General features: G+C 39.3%; 2 protein-coding genes across 6 annotated transcripts in view; one reads left to right on the top strand and one right to left on the bottom strand.

Annotated features, from left to right (window-relative positions):
- The first annotated feature begins 1280 nt into the window (after positions 1-1280).
- On the top strand, positions 1281-19366 carry LOC147800437 (deubiquitinase DESI2-like). Of its 3 annotated transcripts, none has more exons than XM_087137215.1 (6): positions 1281-1379; positions 5244-5396; positions 8644-8716; positions 9109-9202; positions 10229-10370; positions 12688-19366. In XM_087137215.1, exons 2-6 carry the CDS (start codon positions 5328-5330, stop codon positions 12862-12864), a joined length of 555 nt encoding a protein of 184 aa, XP_086993341.1. In that variant the 5' UTR covers positions 1281-1379; positions 5244-5327; the 3' UTR covers positions 12865-19366. The 3 variants fall into 3 exon arrangements, with proteins under 3 accessions (XP_086993341.1, XP_086993335.1, XP_086993344.1); XM_087137209.1 differs by having other exon boundaries at positions 1297-1647; XM_087137218.1 differs by lacking the exon at positions 1281-1379 and adding an exon at positions 1684-2203.
- The window catches only part of LOC110979463 (coiled-coil domain-containing protein 97-like), a 7504-nt gene continuing 2424 nt past the window's right edge, over positions 15176-20255 (bottom strand). For all 3 annotated transcript variants that reach the window (XM_022235270.2, XM_022235271.2, XM_022235272.2), the window contains exon 3: positions 15176-20034. In XM_022235270.2, coding sequence (XP_022090962.2) covers positions 19586-20034 — 449 coding nt within the window. In that variant the 3' untranslated portion in view covers positions 15176-19585. The remainder of the gene's footprint in view (positions 20035-20255) is intronic.

The following is a 20255-nucleotide window of genomic DNA, read 5'->3' as shown; positions in this document are numbered from 1 at the left end:
GCTTAAAACCGAGTTATCCTCACAACGTGCTCAACGGTGGTGTTTCATTATCTAACGGGGGCGCAGAATTAGAACATTGCTGAAACAGTCTGTCGCAGATATAATGTCATCGCTGGGATGCTCGAGAGATGTTTTTAAACGGTCCCACGCGCAAAAGTGACTTTTCCAAATACGTGTACCTGCAACTTATCACTTCATTGTCAGCAGCAGACAAGTATAACTAACTAAAGGAGTGAATTTCACAAACTAAAATTAAAACAAATATCTGGTTTATTTTTTCGCCTTGGACAAAAAATATAGTTTTAAAAGTCCCTATTCATCCACCCTTTTGTTTTACAGGGAGAAATAGTGGCCCGGTGATTCTGACTAGTTTACGAATCAAGGGTCCGGTATCACCCAATTCCAGGCGACCAAGACTGGAGGATCCGGAAATACATGTAGCCGCAATATTCCGAAGTAATTGTCCTGTCGATATTCGGCATTTCGGATGGTAGGCTAGCTGTTGAACGTAAACTCCCATATCCTAATGGCAGCTGTTGATCCTACAATAATTATTTGACTTTACACTGAAATCGAAGGTCACTTTGACCTAAATAAATGCCAGGCGAAATGCAGAATATTAACCCTCGCCCTTGCGTCACATCTATGTACAATGTATATCCGTGGGCGATGTCGACCTAACGGTGCACAGAACCAATTCAAGCTCCATTGAAAATAAAATAAACTCAACCAAATCTGGAGCCCCAGGGCAGGCAACTGATGTCCCTGAGGCCTCTCAAGCAAAAAACAATGTGTTGTTTGGTCCTTCAGATTTCATTTGATTTTCAATTTTTAGTAGGTTAACCAATGAATTTTTTAATTATCCGCCAAAAACAAACTCACTCCCCAAAAAGTCAATGTTCCCAAGCCTTCTCAGCGGCCATTTTTCAAAGGTCATCCCCCACCTTCTTCGGGCTCTTCTGACAAATTTTTAATCACATTTTTCTCTGCTTTGCCCCCAGGTGGGTACCCCTGAATCTACAGAGGTAATCCCGGGCCATACTAGCACAATCCCACTATTTCTTGGCCCAAGCAGACCCCTCTTTTCGAAAGAATCTCTGGGGTATTTTTTGTGCGCCTTCGTCTGACGGAGAAGTTTTCTTGAATTGGGGCACTGCACCCCTAAGATTTTTTAGCCAGAGTCGAGTCGTCAGGGAATCGTTTGGCAGGGAACCAGACTAGTGGCTCACTGACCTCAGCGTGCTATGCCTAGAGCAAAGAGGGCGCTATGTCAGGTTACTAGAAGTATACACAGTGCGTGCTATCGCCAGTGCTATGCTAGAATGACTGGATGAATCATAAAACCAGTAGGGTCTACGAATAGTGACTACGAAGGAGTGGTTGGTATCTCGCTTCGCGAAATAGAGATTTTTCATTTTGTGTGAATAATAGGAATGGTATCTGACTAAATCTGACACATTATCTGCTGGTCGGACACAGGCACTGTTGTTGTAAACGCTGAATTATCGAGTGACGTGTTGAGTATCGTTACACGTAACTTACATTACGTGACGGCGATTCTGTGAATGGTGAAACGGCCTGAACAAGTTTGGAGGGGCATTTTCGACAGTGAACTGTTCACCATCTGAATCCACTGACTGGCATTCTGTAAGTCCGTTGGAACTCGACTCTTGGAGCTTTAAAAAAGAAATATAAGATCTTTTTGTTAAATACATGTTGATATTCTTAATTCGTACATACACGCATGACACATATTTTTGTGTTTTTGGCAATTAACTTTTAGGCTATATCTTAATTTAACATAGGCCTACCATGCTGGTTTCAGGCTACACATACTTGCAACTACATGTTTACTTGTTTTGTCTGTCTTTGTGGTTTGTGTGTGTGTTTGTAATTTAATAAGTAATGTTACAAACAGGGCCCAAATCTACAAGCATTGCTTTCATTGTGTACCCCTCAACAGTATCCTTTCTATTAAAGGTATTGCAGTATCATTCAATCACATTTATGTATTTATTAAAAGTTCTATTATTGTGTGTGATTATTGTGCTGTAGAATATAAAATAAATCTTGAAATCTTGACTCCAACGGTTTCGAGACAACTCAGCCCCAAGACAACTCGGCCCCAGCACATCTCGGACCCAGGACATCTCGGACCCAACAACGGACAACTCGGACCCAACCCTGCCATCTGGGACAGGATGTTGGCTTTGAATTATGAACTAGAATTATGGTTAATTTGGACGCTATTCATGAAAAATGAGTTGGCCTGGACCGACAAGAAAATCTGTGAAGTTTCGGAAATTGAATAACAATTTTTGGTCCAACTAGAGGGCCACTTCGATGTGTCTATGATCAAAAGAGGTCAGGTTTCATAACCATCGCCCACAATCGTGCTTATCATATGTGCGCCACGGCGTGCAGGTATTATGTTTTTTCATGCCCGAGTAGTACCTGAGACACAACCAAAGACTAGGCCGCAACGCCCCCGAACAAGCCCAACTGAAAAGAAACTTTTTGCCTGAAACTCGGGCACACCTCAGTGTGAAACTTCGATTGTGACGTGTGTCCCCGACAAATTCTCTTCGCGTTCGCTTTCGCGTGAAGTATGGTAGTCTGAATGGGCCTTTATACAGGCTCATCAAAAAGCATTCCACTGCCCTTGGCCCTACTGCACAAACATCTTTATTCACTTTTCATATAGGCCTATATCCCAAAACTGCCCAGGCACTCTGTAGAGCATCTTTTACTTTTGAAGAAATTCAAACTAGAACGGCAAGACAAAAAATTACTAGGTGCAAACATGTGACAAAAGGGTTGTCAAGGCCAGTTGGCGCATGCGCGACCGAAATATCAAATTGGTTCAAAGGAAACAAAGTCCACTTTCTCAAACTTACTAACATTTTGACCTTAAGGAACCATTACTCAATCTTGGTAGGCGTAGTTTAGGTAAATTTTAACAGTATTTAAGCAAGAAAACCACAAATTTCTAACTCGAGTTCACCAAAAGACAACTGCTCTGTCGAATCTTGCTACATGTATTTTGTTTCTCATCTGGTTACCCGACTCAGGCATTTTGGATTCATCAAAATGAATCTCCATCTAGGTCAAGGAACCAGACTACATTCGCTAATCTGTCGTTGTTCACAGCTACTCAGGGCTTTCATGTACGTGTGTTCGCTGCCGTTTTACCCCAAACATTCTCTCAAAAACCAAAACCCTGTTCTCTTTTCTTTCCAATACGAAAGATGACATCACCAACAATTTGTGTAGATAAGCTGTTTCGAAAAAGTAGAATTTGTTTCCTTATTGTAAGAACAGTGTGCTAAAGGTAATGAATGCCCATGTATGATGTAGTCAAGTGTATGTGCATCAGAATGCACATCCTCCCGCATGCATATATCTACAGATGTAGGCCTACGGTCCCTAGAATTACGAGTTTCATCGCACACACCACTCTGTGCATGATGAATCCCATACTAGTTCAAGGGATAGCTTCTGTATGTAGCCTGTATTGTGTTCATGTACGCAAGTGTAAAGACAGCCAGTATTTTATTTACACTGTATGGCTGGCTGTACATATGGTTAGGATCTACAGCCATAATGCAATTGGCATACACGTACATTACAGCATAGTAAGTGTTGTTAACTTGAAAATTGATGCAATAGACATGATAGGGGTAGAGAGCACGCTCTTTGCATTTACATGTAAACTAGATACCGGTACATTTAGGGTCTAATTGTTACGGAGATGGTTCCGACACCTCAGCCTTTTTTATTATTATTTTTAAACCATATTTTCACTGCAAAATTACAACCTTTCACATTCATCTTGTGCTTATAAATCCCAATTTATTGACCTCTGAATATACCTTTGGAACAAAATGTGACCGTCTTGTCCTAATTTTTTAACTTGATACAATGCTCCTCATCCCATAAATGCAGGCCCAGATTCTGAATTTCTACATCCCAGGCCTAACATCCAGAGGTGACAAAAATCAAAATGCTTCAGTACTATGACCTTAGACTACACAGGGCAAATAGAGTGCTGAGCAAGTTGATATCTGGTTCAAAAGTATTATTACATTCTTTCTGTTTAGAGAATTTCTGTTATTGGACTCTTACATGTATGTCTGGTTTGGTGTTAAGTGTACTTTCAGAGACCCTCGATCTGTCAATTCTTCTGCCATCAGGAGATCACCCTTTCTGCCTGATTCACAGCTGCAGAGGATTGTTTATTGTGTGAGGTTTTCTGTGCGATTGACCAGTTGAACAGTCCAATAAGCCTTTTGCGAGTTAACTTTGACCCAAATCTGGTACACTGAGTTCTTTAAATTCACGTTAGCATAACAACTTTAATTCTCCTCACTAAAACCACTGTTGGCATACCTCCTGATTTTGGGCAAGCTTTTGCTTAGATAGGAGACGCCTTGCAACAATACACTAATGTCAATGGATAGGAAGGGCACAAAGGAACCAATCCATTCCAGAGATGGTGGTCGCTATGGGAAAGCTTGCCCCGAATCACAAGGTACAGCAACAGTGTCTTTAGTCTGGGGAATTCAAATCGTCATGTTTATATGCAGTCAATTAACTCAGCGCACAAGATTTTATTCAAATTTAACTTGCAAATGGCTTATTGACCAATCATTCAAATGCACAGACTGAACCGTTGGTCTATGAAAGTTTCAATAGAATGAAACTTGCTGCACGTGGAAGTCACAGAGAATGGCTCCATCTTCTCAATGTTCCATGTTACTTTGTTGTGTAGGAGAACCAGTCTACCCATGGGTCAGTGCACAGGCCATGGTCATGGGTAAATGAGACCATGAATGTTTGCCATTGAAAATGCACTGGGTTGGGGGGCGGGGCGGTGTCTGAAAGGGGAAGGGGACACACCAGTAATGTATGTACGTGCTTTCATTTCAATGCTGGCTCTGGCCCTACCTTAAAACCTGAACTCTAACGCAAGTACCGATATTCACTAGTGATTCCAGAGCTTATGTGGATTAAGATTGCACACGAGCCAGTTGGACAGGGATTCCCTGTGGTGGCATTTACTGTGAGACTCAACTCTGTTCTTGTTTAGGTCATTCAAGGAGAAAGGTGGCTGTCAACTTCTGGAGGCAGATGATGCGTCCTTATCTCTCCTCAAATAGTTTTTAAATAGAAACTGTAGAAGGTACAATTACTGGTATCTGTAAAAGGAGTGCCTCATGCAGCTGTCTTTTTGGTCTCTCTAGGTTCCAGACCTGCTAAAAGGAACTGGAACTGCCTTACATTTCAGCCACACAAACTTTTGGCCCTCAAGGGCCGGTCAGCAAATAATGTCTTCTCAAGTTCCCAATGGAGATGTGACGACAATTTCAGAAGTCAAGCTCAATGTGTATGATATGGTAAGGGGCATTTTGAATCTTTATTCATAAGTATATGTATGGAATGTGTGCAGGAGCAAATGAAGGCGGTAGAGTATTTCCAACTGATTTTCAGTTGAATGTGCACAAGCCTTCGAAGCATCTGTGCATTGGATTCAGTTGGGTGGCAGAAATTGCGTTTTAAGCATTACCGAATAGTGACGCAGAGAGCGTTGATATGCGGTTACTTGGAATTGCAACTAACACCAGGAAGGATGCGGATAGTCAGCAAAGTCGAACACAGTCCAACTTTGATGACCAAATGTGGTTTGTCATTGGAGTAGGCCATTACAAACGTACACACATTATACAACCTGGCATAATGGGCGTACAATGATGTCCTTACTGGGTGCCTTATTTCACCCATTTTCTCTGTACGACAAAGAAATGAAACCCTAGTTTTCAACAAAATAGCTGACCTGTAGAACAGCTTTATGACGTATTGTGTGTCTTGCCAAATGTACTTGAAATCATGGGACATGCACATGCACGTGCGTGGTGTTTTCCCACCAAAGGGATGTTATCCCGAGTATACATCCTAACCTGCCATCTCCCTTAGTCCTGCTGGGTTAGGGTTGTGCTTTACAGTTTGCTGTCGTATGGTGAGGTTAATACTGTTTCTCATGTACTGCTTTCCTACAGTGCTGCAGTTTCCAGTGCATTAAGAATTCTTCATATATCTAGTCACTGTTGCTCTCTGAACATGCAGAAGGGAACAAATGCAAGTACGCTCATATTAAAGAAACATGGACATACCCAATATGTAGATACATACATGTACATGTACAGTAAAATGAGAAATCAAGTAAAGGCAGCATTGTAGTGCGAGCATGTGACTCCACCATGGCTTTAAAAACTTCAGTAATACGCTGTTCTTTGGGTTCATGTACATGTTAGTCTTCATGTGTTGATTGTGCTTTCAGCAATACTTTACATGCTGTTTGTGTGCAAAGTCTAAAGATCCTGTAGACTTTATTCACGGGGCCGGCCATCTTGAATTTGAAAGCAAGGTTAACTCTTCAATTGTGAATGTTGAGAGGACAAATGAAGCAATAAAATGAAATTTCATGACAAATTTGCACCTTGTCAACTCTGATGAATAATTTCAAATTCATGATTGCACACAGAGAATTGTACATTGCCAGATTCCGAAACGGAGGCTTGGCACGCATGAAGTACATGTATAAACCAGTCTGGTGCCATCCTAATGGACAGTTTCCAATGTATAAAACAGGTTTGGGGAATAAGCTCCAAAAATGGCCTCCACGTGAATAGGGTCCATTGCATACATGTACAGTGTACCAGCATTTATTCTCCACTTTTGCTGTATGCTACCTTGTAATTTGGTTTCAATCATGTGCACCACATTACCTATCTACATGTACTGTATGTACATGTACGTTTGTTTAAGTAGGCCTACATACATGTACATGTACCATTTCCAATGTGATGCTGTACATGTGTGGACCTCACAACACTGTGCACACATTGTTAGTGCCAGTATGCATATTGACAATTCAGATAATTTGGTTTGAAGAGTTTTATTACAGCAAATTACTTCTCTGTTATACATGTATGTACATGAAGTGGCCGAAATGAAGGTTCATTTTTTGTGAGAGAAAAAGAACACAATAAGCACAGCTCAGTGATCGATGGCTTGGAAACTCTCATGAATTAGGCTGGCAAATGTGACCAAATTATGACCTTTGCTGGTTGCGAGACGCTATTGGAAATGCTTTATCCTACTGATGTTTAACATGTTAGATTGTCAGTGAATTGAATATCGCATCTAACGCTAACAATCATGCTTTCGCCTTGTTGAATAATAGTAAAAGTCTTATGCCAACTGAAACTTTTTGTTGACGCATTTGAATCTTTTCCTGCTTCCTATTGGAACCCTAAGATTTTTTTGGAGATGTATGTAATTTGATTTACATGTAATAAAATTTAAGTGCTATTTATAGTGTTGTATTTACATTATAAGAGTTACATGTAATGTTAATGTATGCACTGTAAACCTTTTTAATACATATATACCGCGCTACATGAAAATGACAGTCTCTTTTGGATTTTTGTCACTTTAGAGGAGAAAACAAGACATTTTGTCTAATTCAGTTGGCTTCTCAAAATATGGAGGGCCTGACATTTCGATCCTAGCAGAGTCTTTCTCAAAGGAAGGCTAGCCTTTGAGAAAGACTCTGCTAGGATCGAAACGACAGGCCCTCCTCAGTTTGAGATTTGTATTTTAGGTCATTGTAGTCAGCAAGCAGTTTGCAGCAGTTTTGTATTACATATCAGTTGGCTTCTTTTATAAGATACATGTACAGTGTATAAATTGAACATCCATACTTGTACATGTAGGACAAAGGATAAGAACTTAATTCTAGCTGATTATTGTACACACTGTGCATGCTCCCAACCATGACCGCATCACCTGTTAGGGCCGAGTCGAATTATTGATTATTGGTATATGTGACCTGAAATTCAGTTGAATATTCAAATATTCGTTTTCAGTCAGGTTTGCCTCTAGAGAACCAGTTTTTATTACTGCACAGAATAATGCAATTCATTACAACAACTCTGGACTAGTCTGTAATTTTGGAAGCAGAAAGTTTAGTAAACAATCTTTTCAAAAACGAGAGGTTTTTTACTTTTTATATTGCTGTTTTTTACCTATCTGTATGAATTTTCAAATGGAAAAATAAATATTTAAGTATGCAAGAATTGATTGAATATTCGTATACATGTATATTTGGCACAGGCCTAGCACCTGCACTGTACTGCACAATCTAATGCTCCAGTGCTGTGTGTAGACAGGGCACCAAATACTGTACAAGAAAGGCACAGGTCTCATAGAGCTGCTGAGTAACATGATTGCCTCTTAAAAGTTAATGTGCTACAAGGAAACAAATTCAATGTATTGTTAATGAGACAAACTAAACTGAAGACTTACATGTACATGTACATATGGTACCAATATGCATCTGTACACATGAACAATATCAATTTTAACTTTCGTTGCCCTTAACTACAGTACAGAACCAAAGTTTTGGCGGTTTATTTTGGATCGCTCTGATATATGAAAATCATTTGTAGGAGAGAGGAATTTTCAAGCATCCAAACTATGGTACACTTGTTGGCTTGGCTTTGAAGAAGTGGGTTACATTAATCCCCAAAGATAAGGAATTACTGCACTTGTTTTTAAGAAGATATACAATGTCTTTTACAGTACTGGACCAATGAGTACACATCAACACTGGGATTAGGAGTGTTCCATGCTGGTGTTGAGGTCTACGGAAGAGGTAATAATCTGTGTGGTAAAATTTAGACACTAAATTCTGAAGTATACTTTCAGTAAACAAGTAAGTGCACTGTAAGAAGGATTTGTGGAGGAGAAACAGTTGGTTTAGCTAGAAGGAAAACAAGATGTTGGCTGAATGTGGATGCTCACCATTTAAGCTTGGTGTTTGCTGAAAGTTGTTTAGCATAGTCTAAATCGGTAATTGTTAAGTAAATCAATTTTGAAGGTGAGCACCGCTTTTAGTGCTACTGATATTACTGTTTATTTTATAAATATCCTATACTCTTTAATTTTTTACCCAAAACGTTGTCCTAAAATTGAAATCTTGCCCCCATCTTCTTTAATTTGTTTAAACATGTGTACATGTATCTTAATCTCTTCCTTTTCCAACAGAGTATGCCTTTGGTGGCCACCCCTTCCCTTTTACTGGAATATTTGAGATTGATCCCAGGGATTGTGATGACCTTGGTGAACAGTTTCAATTCAAGTAAGTCTGTTTCAGAAGATCAGCCCATTTTCCTTGGGCATAATTGCTAATATGAACCTTCCTTAACGTTCTCCCGGAATACCTGCTTTTATGTATGAAACCGTTGGCACTTTCTTCAAGTGCAATTGACTGGATCCCTCAAAATGAGTCGTAAAGCCCTGGTAGTTTTTTCTTTTAATACTGAGTAAACTGAGCTCTTCGCTTTGATGCCTTACTCGGTTGGGTATCCTTGTGAAAATGGATGTTATGTGGTTGAAATACACTGAATGTTATGGCTCTTACTGATCGACATTGTGCAAGGCTTTCAACTCGAAAGTGGCTCTATTTTATTACATTTCATTTTGGCTTTAAGCATGTGTTATCTTTGAAGGCACCACACCAACCCCCTCGCAATGTACATTTAACAGTGTAGGTGCCTTTATCTAGAAGCTAATTCTTTTGCGTCTGTGGTACGCTTGCATTCCTGTCCATTAAGATTGTTTGCCATGGTGTTCTACAGTTTGCTTGGTACATGTATTCTTTTGTCTGCCATGCTCAAGGTCAGGCCGTGACTGAAACTTGCACTTTTTCTCCGGATGTGGCTGTTTCACCATTACAAACCAATGGCAAAAAATAAAGCTGCCAACTATTTGAATGAGACTGAACCCTGACATCAGAGATTGAGAGCTTGGTCATTCCATGAGGTTGGGGCACAATTTGTGAAGGCGTTCTTGTTATATCTGCAACTTTTACCGCCTGTCGTGACCTGTAGAGTAGGTCATTTACTCTGTAAAAATAACACACACCTCTGTATTCAGCCTTGCAAGATGTAAAACAATGTCAAATTGGAGTTCACATGCAGGGAAGTAGCTGTTTTTTACATAACCGATGTAACAACTAACACCGTCACAAATTGTGCCCCAACCTCATGGAATGACCTAGCTGCAAAGATCTGTGAGAGAGGTGAACTGTAGATCAGTTTCATTTTTTTCCTGCCTTCATCGAAACAAAGTCCTATCGCATTAACTGAATATTTTCCTGCCTTAGGGAGTGCATATCCCTCGGAACCACAGACCTACCGGAGGAAGCAGTCGTCAAGGTTGTGGATTGCCTGGGCAAGAAATACCCCGGCGATGAGTACCATCTTATACGCAAAAACTGCAACCACTTTGCTCAGGAATTAGTTCAGGTGTGTGACTCATCTTGCATTCATTCTCTCTGTGTTCTCATGTTAAATGTACGTCAGTATTCAAACTCAACTAGATCTGTCAAGTTCCAACTGCAGGATTTCATTGAGTAGTCTCACATAAAAAGTCTGTCTGTCCAAGCAATTCGATTTTGTGGTATGTAGTAGACTGTTTATAAAACTTTTGAGAAGTCGTTCCGTCACTGTTGTGATAAATGCGGGAAAGTGTTATACAAATACTGTGTATTGAAAGAGACGAAAGAGATTAAAGCCCATTGCTTTACACATTTACACATAAAGGCAAAAGCAAAGTGAATGTTGTGATGCCAGAAACAGTTTCATTAGGATGTCCATCAGTTCCGCTAAAAATGGGCTTAGCTCCCATATTTTTGCCTGAAGTACGCAACACTTTTATCTGAACCAGGCTTAGACGATCAACATTTTGGTTTATTAAAAACTTTGTTTGTGTGAAACGTATGTCGAATAGCAAACTCACAAGCAAGCAGTGCCATTTACATTACTTAAATTGTGGATTATAATATATGTGTGTTACATTTCCCATAGAAACACACTGTATTACACAGACAACCAATCTGGCTTTCAGTTATTGCTTCTTGGCTTTATTTTAGGTGTAATTGAATCCTTGTCAGAATTGCTGGTTTGCACATGGTTTGGTTGCAGCAATGACCTTAAATTTCCAGTTGCATTATTGATTGAATTAGTTCTCATTATTCAGTAGTCGTTACCAGCTGGTGCAACATTTTTTACGACCGCATGTGTTCATTTTATGTTTTCCAATAAATAGAGAGTTTGTAGTGTGCATGACACAGCTCACTGTGCCACGTTTCATTCACTGTGCCTGTGTAGGTTGTTCCAAGTCAGAATGTACTTCACTGCTTTTTCTTGATTTGCTGCTTTTCTCAATCAATATAAGGACCTTTAATTAACCCTAACACTCCTCAATCCTTCACCTGTTGGAGGACTGAGGAGTGTTAGGGTTAATGAAGTATTTTGTCAGCTTGTTTACAAGGCAAAGACATGAGCAAATTAGTTCCTGCGCAGCTCTGAGTTATTGTGAGTTAATACCATCAGGTGTTGGAATAGTACATGTACGTGCTGTTTTGATGAAATCTACCCCAATAATATTTTTCTCATGACTGCCCCATTAGGCCTTCAGTTTATCATAAATTGTAAGTCCTAGCAGGTGGAAGGTTGGGCTTTGACACTACCCCCCTGCTATTTATTGCTTTTGTCATCAAAATTGCTCTGGTCAGTGTCCAAATAATGTCACTTTGAGCAAAAGAAGCCATATATCTGCCAGTGATGTCTTCAAGTCCTTCACAGGTCCATTCACAATTACCGGGTGAAAAATGACAGGAACTTTTGACGCATCCTGTTTAAATGGCTTGTGACTGATGATGGACCTGCAGGGACCCTGTGATGTGCAGTATCTGCATGGATGTGTGATTGACTCAACTTTATGTACAAGGATGGATGTGGTCCAATGCTGTTATGAGCACAGCTTCCCGATCCCTTAGTGTGGGATGATATTTTAGCCAGTGGTCCATTTGTCTGTCTGGGGGCCACACAGCCCCTCTCACCTTCTCATCAGACCAGACTGGGCACATTTTGGGCCCCTCACTGGCCCATGTAGCCTGACTTTATAATACATCCACCATTGTTATACACTATATAGTACGTACAATACATGTACATGTAAATGAAGACTGTGGTGTTACAGTGTACATGAATAAACCTTCAAAGCTGTAATAACCCTCCTTTTGCTGCAACCGTCAAAAACAGTAAAAAATGCCTTCTACATGTACCGGTACTTGACTGATTTTGACTGATAGGACCACTGTGTCAAGAATGCATCTTTTCATAGGAGGGTTAATGGCAAAAGGTATGATAAAAACATAGAGCAAGTGCCCAGTACTGTGCCAGAATGGTAATGACGACCATAAAAGACACAAATGATGACCACTGTGTCATTTGATATTGAATTTACGGCTATTTGATATAAAAATGGGCTCCACCGTTAAGTACATGTATAAAGGCCAGTCAATTCTATGGGCAAATGTGAAAGCGAAGCCTCATGAAAGATTAGCAGCAACAGTTTGCTCAGGTTGAATTGTGTTCAACATTTGAAAATTTGCAGTACAAATATTTGAGCTGACGTCACCAATTCGCATTTGTGTTTGCTTTCACCTAAAGTATGAACCTGCGTTCAGACTTGGTCACGTGGTACACGTACATGTGCAGTATAAATGCTTTTGATGGGATCCCCACAGACCTCTGATTTGGATTTCTTTCTCCTTAGATCCTGTGCCGGAAGGACATTCCCAGTTGGATCAACAGACTGGCCACAGTGGGGGCTCGCCTGCCCTTCATGGAGAAGATGCTCCCCAAGGAATGGCTGACTCCCCTTGCCTTGGAGACGTCCATCAAGGAACCGGAACCGGCCCGGAACACAGGTGCTACAAGTGCTGGTAGCTGATGCTTGAGGTTCGCTTGCAGCCAAACTGTATCATAAGTTTTGTTTGATCTTCCTATTTGTAAAACTAAAACAAAACGAAAAAAAGAAGTGAAGAGAAAAAAACAAGAGAGGATGCTATATTTATTTGGTGACAGGAGTTTTGGAGAGAGTTGCCCATGTGGTGTACATGTACTTGAACACAGCAGAATGCTGCACACAATTTTTGCTGTATCATCAGTGATATGTCACTGTTCAGTAGCTTTTCTATATCCGTGAATGGAAAGATGTGGCAGTAAGTTTTACGAGTGGGAAAATTCTGTTGGATGTGTATTCAAATTGGAAAATGATTGCAATAAAAGCACTATGCATAGTGGTATTATTACATGTGCATGTACATGCACATGTATGTACACACAGTAGCATACATACCTGCACATTGCACATGTACATGTAGGATGACAAAATTATTATAACCATTTGCAAGCAATGCAGAACAATTTATTTATACTTTTCTTGGCAATAGTGTATGCTATTTTGATATTTAATTCTTGACCTTCTCCATGAAGTGAGTTGTAAAAGGAAGTTGCCTTAGGATTCAAAACAAAACAGCAAATTATTGCATATTTGGTATTTGTAGTTGTGTTAATCACTGTGAGCTTTATTACATGAAGCAAGATTTATCTACACGTATTCAGCATTGTTGCTTGCAGTTCTTTCCTTTTTTCCCTTGAAAGAACTTGAATAATATAAAATGTGTGGAAGCTGATGTTTTTTGAGTTGTTTTTGAACCCTGCAGAAATAATTTCATTAGTTTGGACGTTTTGAGTTCTTCAGACAAAGGTTTTAGTACATCCTGGAGGTAACTACATGTACTACATAATGTACACCCAAACACTTTGAATCAGTTTTCCTGCAAGCCTGGTCAAGATGTCTCCTATCTGTTTGACTCAGTGAAGTCAGAATGACACTTGTAGATCTAAGATATATGTACAAAGTATTTTGGGTCTAGGTATTAGAGGTTTGGCAAGCTTCAGAGGTGTAAATCCCAGGGAGGGGATGTGCAGTCAAATTTGGATGGGGGCGGGGAAATCGACTGTTGCATCATCCCTCTTATACTTTTTCACGGTGAGAAAAAAGCAAAATCTGAGGGTTTTTAAACTTCTGAACAACTGAAACTTTTCCCAGTCATACTAAGAGGGGAGAAAAAGTACAAACGCTTTTAATACATTATCTGTTCTGTTTTAAGCACTCCTTGCCAGGGATTCCAGATCCGACAAATATGCTTTATATGCGTGATCGGGGTCTCCGAACTTGGACAAAGGGAACAGGGCCTTGTAACAAAAGATCGTACTCGGAACAAAAGACCAGGCTGCTGGGAATTACCAACATTTTTTCACTCTCAAAAGTGGAGATAATCCAGCCTTGTTTTGAGACAGTATACCACGGTTTGGGGCAGTGAGAGCGATCGGATTACCACCAGGGACAAAAGCACTCCACCACCGCAGCGATGAGCCACACAGCACCACTGCATACTAATCTGACCCCTATTGAAAAGAGATCAGCAGCATACTGAGCCAGATTCGTGAACAAAATAAAGTTATATAACACGGCACAATCTGGGCTCTTTTTACAAGGCTGCAGGCCTGGCTGACATACTCAGACGTCAATAGATTTTGTCTGTCAGGCTAGAGTGGACACCAGACAGTCCTTCATGTGTTTGTAAGTGTCCAGTAAATGAAGATAGGAATTTTTTAAGAATTTTGAAAACAGAAAAAAAATGATAAACATTGATAACTGCCTGGGCAGGAAGTGGTTAATACATTACCTGTTCTGTTTTAAGGTTAAGGGGTGTAAGTTTTGCACAAGATGTACTGGTACCTCTGTATTATGAACATCACCCCCGGTGTCATGTGGTGTCCAGCTTCATTCCCATCCGCCCCCCACCCCTGGCTTAGATTTGTGCACTGGCACGCTTTCTTTGATGGTGCTTTGGAGGAGTTCGTATGATCAGAAGTTACCGGCAAAAAGAGGGCTTTAGGTATAGGATACCGAAGCATGATGGCATCTGAACCGTGAAGTGCAGTTCAAATAAATGGAGTATGCGCGCATGTTGGTTCATGTGCTGGTTCTCACGCTAATGCCTTTTACACACGTTACTTTAGATTTCCCCTCATGAAGGAAGTTATAGAAAAGGGAAACCCAGTCTCTGTCACTCTGAGCTGCTGCTGCAAAGATGTACCGTGAAGTGCTAGTCCAGTTGCCTCTGAACAAATTGGCTAAAAAATGAAGAAATGTACATGTACACATTACTAGACACTTTCAATTGTCATGCTTGGGATTAATCAATTTGGTCAACTTTATGCAATTATATTACCTGTCCGTACAATCTACATGGTCTGATATTAATGTGATATCCAACTGAACACTTCCCAAGTCAAGAAGAAATCATTCACATTTGGTACATTATACGATACACTTTGGCTTTGGAATATCATACTTTTAAAATAAACTTTACAAAGTTGATTCAGTACCACAAAAACCACATGAAATCATTAACTTGATTTTAGTTTGGATAAAAGCAGTATTAAAAGTACATGAGACTCTTTTTGGAATATTAATTATTTCTTTTGAGAAGCTATGACTCATTATCAGTGATATTGTAATTTTAGTTTAGAGCATAATGGAATAATAAATTTTGATGACGTATAATCAGGTCTTTATTTTAAACATACATGCAACTTCTCTATGAAAAAAGCATGTTTCATCTGGTCTTTTGTATTTCATAATCAAATGTCAGATTAAATATTAATCTTATGGTTTAACTTTAAAAGAGCTGTTTTTGGGACCATCTCACAGCCATGGTACATTTTATACGCATTGAGCCCTCAAAGAGTTTTTTCAGTAATGTGTTGTGGTCATTTTGACACCAATTTAGTGAAAATCAGGTGTGCCATTCTTGTGCAGTGCCCACTTTCCAAGACAGGTCTGCTACAAACACTTTCCACCAATGTAGTAGTGCAGTGCTCGACACACGACACCTAGAAATTCAAATGACTGCAAAAACAAAACCATATTTTGGATGGAGTTTAAATTTCAAGTTTGTACTGATAATGAGAGTTTGTACATGCATACCACGCCTCTTAAAACTCGGGCATGGGACAGCTCTTTTCAGAAATAAGGCAAGTAAAAAAGACTGGGTGGAGAAAATATCCCCTAAAAATTGTTTACAGGCAGTTGTCATTATAAAGCTGACTATGTATTTGCCTGACCAAATAATAATTAAAAATAATAATAATAATGCCCGTAAGATATTTTCAGGTCGTTTTTCTCATCCAAGCTCGAAAAGACTTGCAACACCCCCTCAAATGATTGGGTTAGACACTTAATTAAAAAATGTGTAATTATTTCTCATGTGCTTATGTACATGTATATGTACAAAACAAAGAGAATGGTGAAGCTGAACACCCCCCCCAAAAAAAAGGGTTTCTTGCTAAGTGTTTAAATTAAATCTCTGCACAGTTAATTTTTTTTTTTTTGTAAATCAAGGTAAAAGAAGCACATGTCTCATTTCAGCCAAGTTAAAAAAAATTAAACAGATTCTTGCCTCAGATCTTTAATGATGAGGAAGAGCAGATCATTGTCTTTTCCCAAGACAACAGGTAGAGTTTTGCCATATCTAACATGGTCAGAAATCCATTTAAAAACATACTGAATTAAAAAAGATGCAGCCGGGGAAAAAAGAAGCAAGCAGGGACATGGAGCAGCTTTTTATTTTTTATTTGGCCTCATGGATTGAGTTTAAATGCACCTGGAAATAAATTGAGTAACAGGAAAATTGGAGTGAGATGTAGGAGTGAATGCCTGATGTTTTGTGTTATCAACATACGTGTACATACAAGTAAAATCTGATTAGATGTGACCTAGCATTTAAGATACTGTATTTCCAACCTTTGTATCTAATCTAATAGAGAGGGAAATATATTTTGTTACAGAGTACATTACAGTTTAATATCAAACTGCATTATCAGCCCTTTCTCATAACAGCTAGAAAAATCTCTTGAGTTTGCTACTTACATGTTCATAATTATATGACAGTAATGAAAACCAAGATTTTATTTGCTTGCTTTTCAATGTAATAACTGTTGGGAGCACGTACATGTACATGTATCACACCGTTCTCCCATATCCACAGAGTAGATTGGGAGAAACGAGACAGTTAGTAGTAAAATGGATAACACTCTTTAAATCTTATAATAATTGGATGAAGGTACTTTTGTGTAGAAATACTTTTCCATGACCAGTGTCATGAATTTTGTGTGTGTACAGTTTTGTTTATGGCATTATTTTGGGATAGGATTGTTCAAGGTGGTTTCTTGTGAAAACCCCTGAAGTTGAAACTCCTGAGTGACCTTTGAACTGTTGCCTTTGAATTCATGACCTTAAGCTCAAAGATTCTTCAAGAACATTTTTCTATTTGATCCATTAACTCCATACATGTACCTTAGTTGTGGTAAGTATTTGTAGCTAAAATACTACTTACCATAGACAGCAAGGTTTTTTAGGTGGATCCGATGTAATGTTTGAAAATTAGTAAAGCTAAGCACATACTCCCAATCTTGAACTGCACAGCCAGGAAATGAGCATTCACTTTTGCAGACAAGACAAAGCAATGGTTACGTTTTGAGCACCTGTCTCAAAGAAACATTCCATCTTATTTCACTGCATCCTAAGTAACCAAGCAAACACTGAATCTGGAAGGTTAAGGTCATGTTCTAATGATGTGCAAGAATATATATGTAGCTCAGTGGTCTGTGTGTGTAATTTAATTTGAAATATTTTCTGCTACCTCTTTCGCAGTCAGTTGACTTGAAATAGCTGTCGCTACAGGGGTTTTGAACTGCAAGTTGGTCTTTGTTGTTGAACACATTTGATGGTCATGGATACTTTATTATCATGTTTCAGGGTTATATATGGTTACTTTCTTTTGTTAAATGCATGATTTTCTTGCCTTTTTAAAAATACCGAATGAGATTAACCACAGCAAAGCTCGAAAGTGCAATTTCCAGCAAATGATAACATGTGCGAGTACATACGACCAACTTATACATGTATAAAACAATCACCTTCCGTATGTACATCAAAGACTTGCCAGAAATAGTGGTTGTGAATGTACTTTTCTATAGGCCTATGTGCTGATGACGTCACACTTTAACATGTACACTTTCCCGTGGAGCCAGTGAGGGCCCACAGTCCACTGAGCACCGTAGGCAAAAACACATCTAAAAAATGTTCTTATCTTATAAAAACAATTAGTGTGTGAATTGCAGTCTTTAAATTATTCCCATCTGAACTGGAATCATTTTCCTGGGTTGAAATTTCATCCAAGTGTCCCTTCTGTAAACTTGAAAATTCTCCAGTTTGAGCAAATATGTGTTTTGTGAAATTCTTGTGGGGTAACAGTAAATTACCCCACAAGGAAATCTTATTGATGGTATCCCAAGCACCACCATGAACATGTGCAGTATGGTGTCATCAGTGTAGAGGCCTATTATTGTATGATGACCCTTCACCCAAATATGGCATTACCTGTCAAAACAGTTGATTCTTACAAACATTTGAGAGTGCTTCATATATAGGACCTGTCACCATAAAATGAGCTGAAAGAGGAATTTTTCAAAAAGTAAGATATTGGTATATTTTAATTCAGCAGAAAAAGAGCTTTCCAGTGGTACATACTGTACATGGAACACAGCGTAAATGTATGCGGTGACAGTGTGGTATTATTCTGGCAGCTTTTCGTGTTTGTTCTCGACATAGTTTCAAGATTTCAGACCAGGCATGAATAATGCTATTGTCAAAGTTGCTGAGAAAATGACAGTTTTAAATGTGTGACCCTGCGAAATATTTGGAATTAAACAGGAGACGGGTTGATATACTCTTTCCAAATACTACAAAACCCCACAATTGACCTCCACTTCAATATGAACTTTGAACCCTCAAAACATGTAGGAAAGAGCAATACGACTTTACTCTCATTAGGTCGTAACAGATCCCATATTTTCTACTAGTCACTGTTAAGGTTGGATGTACACGTACAGTGCATGTATGTCTACATGTACAATGTAGACTGTAAAACAATATTGTACTTGATAATGTTCATCTATTAGTATGTTTATTTGCCGCAATACCAAATTATTAGACATATCCACCACACAATGAATAAATCTGTTGTTTTGATTATTTCTTTGTATGTTAATTTCTAAATAGCTTTCCTGTTGTACAATTTGTAACCCTTCTTAAGCTTGTTTTGCTGATGCATGATGTTTTCGTATCGACCCTATTCATGTATTATTTGTAGATGTCATAGTTTTGGGGGAATTTTCTTCGAATCATTCTACATTGGTTTAGTACTGCCATGTATATACATGAATGCTTAGGCTGTTAATAAAGTTTTAAAATCAGGTTTTGTTTGATTCATACTCTGGTTTTGAATATTAAAAAGCTGACTAACGTTTGTCATAAATTCTTGGCAGCTTGTGTAGTTATTTCAATACGCTCAACATGAACAAGCCTTACATAGCAGCAGCAACCCACTTGTAGGATACAAGGTGTGTACGTCTAGGTTTGTGCACATTTGACATATGGGGCATGCGCAGTCAATTTTTTTTTAATTACATGTATACATATATACATAAACAGGCCCCCACTTTTTGATGCAATGTCTCAATATAATTCTATTCCTTCAGCTTGGCATACCATGGGTTTGTTCAATGCTTGTGTTGATGTCTGACGTCTCCTTTGGCTGTGCACTGGATTTTTTTTCACAAGAAGTTCCTGGTACGTCGTGTGGTCTGTGTTCAGCATTTGTTGGGCATTCTTCAAAATCGTGGGAAGCACCCCTCTGCTCAGTATCAGTCCTCTCTTCCTCGCTCCACATTTCTGCCTCTTCCTCATCAAAGTAATGCTCTTCCTCATCCTGAGTTCTGAGTGTGAGCGAGTCGTACTCGGCATTGCCATCCACGGTCGAGTAGTCAAAGTCCTGTTCCTGGCCGCTGAGGAATCGGAGGTGCATGTGACGCAGGAACTCTTGCCTCATCATGGCTTTCTCCTCTTCGGTGGCTGGCGTGGGCTCTCTTTCCTTGGTCAGTTCACTGGTCTGTCTTCTGTCACTTGAAGAAGTTCCACCTCCGTCTATCATTACATGAAAAACAACATGCATTTTCAATACCACAGTTTTCTAATGTCCAACTGCAAACCTCTTAAGGACAGCATTATTGCTCTGGAAGGTTTAAAAGATGAAGGATGGTTAGAGCAATCAACAGTGCAAAGTATGCATTTCAATCTTTGAAGCGATCCGTGATGACTTCGTAAGAAAGCAGTGCACTTGAGAGTAGGCACTCACCCCTTGATAA

Source organism: Acanthaster planci, linkage group LG01 (genome assembly GCF_054643075.1).
Source record: "Acanthaster planci isolate LZ-2023a linkage group LG01, COTS_SCS, whole genome shotgun sequence".
NCBI classification, from domain to species: Eukaryota; Metazoa; Echinodermata; class Asteroidea; order Valvatida; family Acanthasteridae; genus Acanthaster; species Acanthaster planci.
The sequence above is the reverse complement of the archived record's forward strand: the minus strand, read 5'-3'. Positions and strand labels throughout refer to the sequence as shown.

Excerpts from the sequence above, each read along its gene's own strand:
- LOC147800437 (XM_087137215.1), top strand. The coding sequence starts at position 5,328 with ATGTCTTCTCAAGTTCCCAATGGAGATGTGACGACAATTTCAGAAGTC. Across the intron at positions 5,397-8,643 it reads AGCTCAATGTGTATGATATG|TACTGGACCAATGAGTACAC; the intron begins GTAAGGGGCATT and ends TGTCTTTTACAG. Across the intron at positions 10,371-12,687 it reads TTGCTCAGGAATTAGTTCAG|ATCCTGTGCCGGAAGGACAT; the intron begins GTGTGTGACTCA and ends CTTTCTCCTTAG.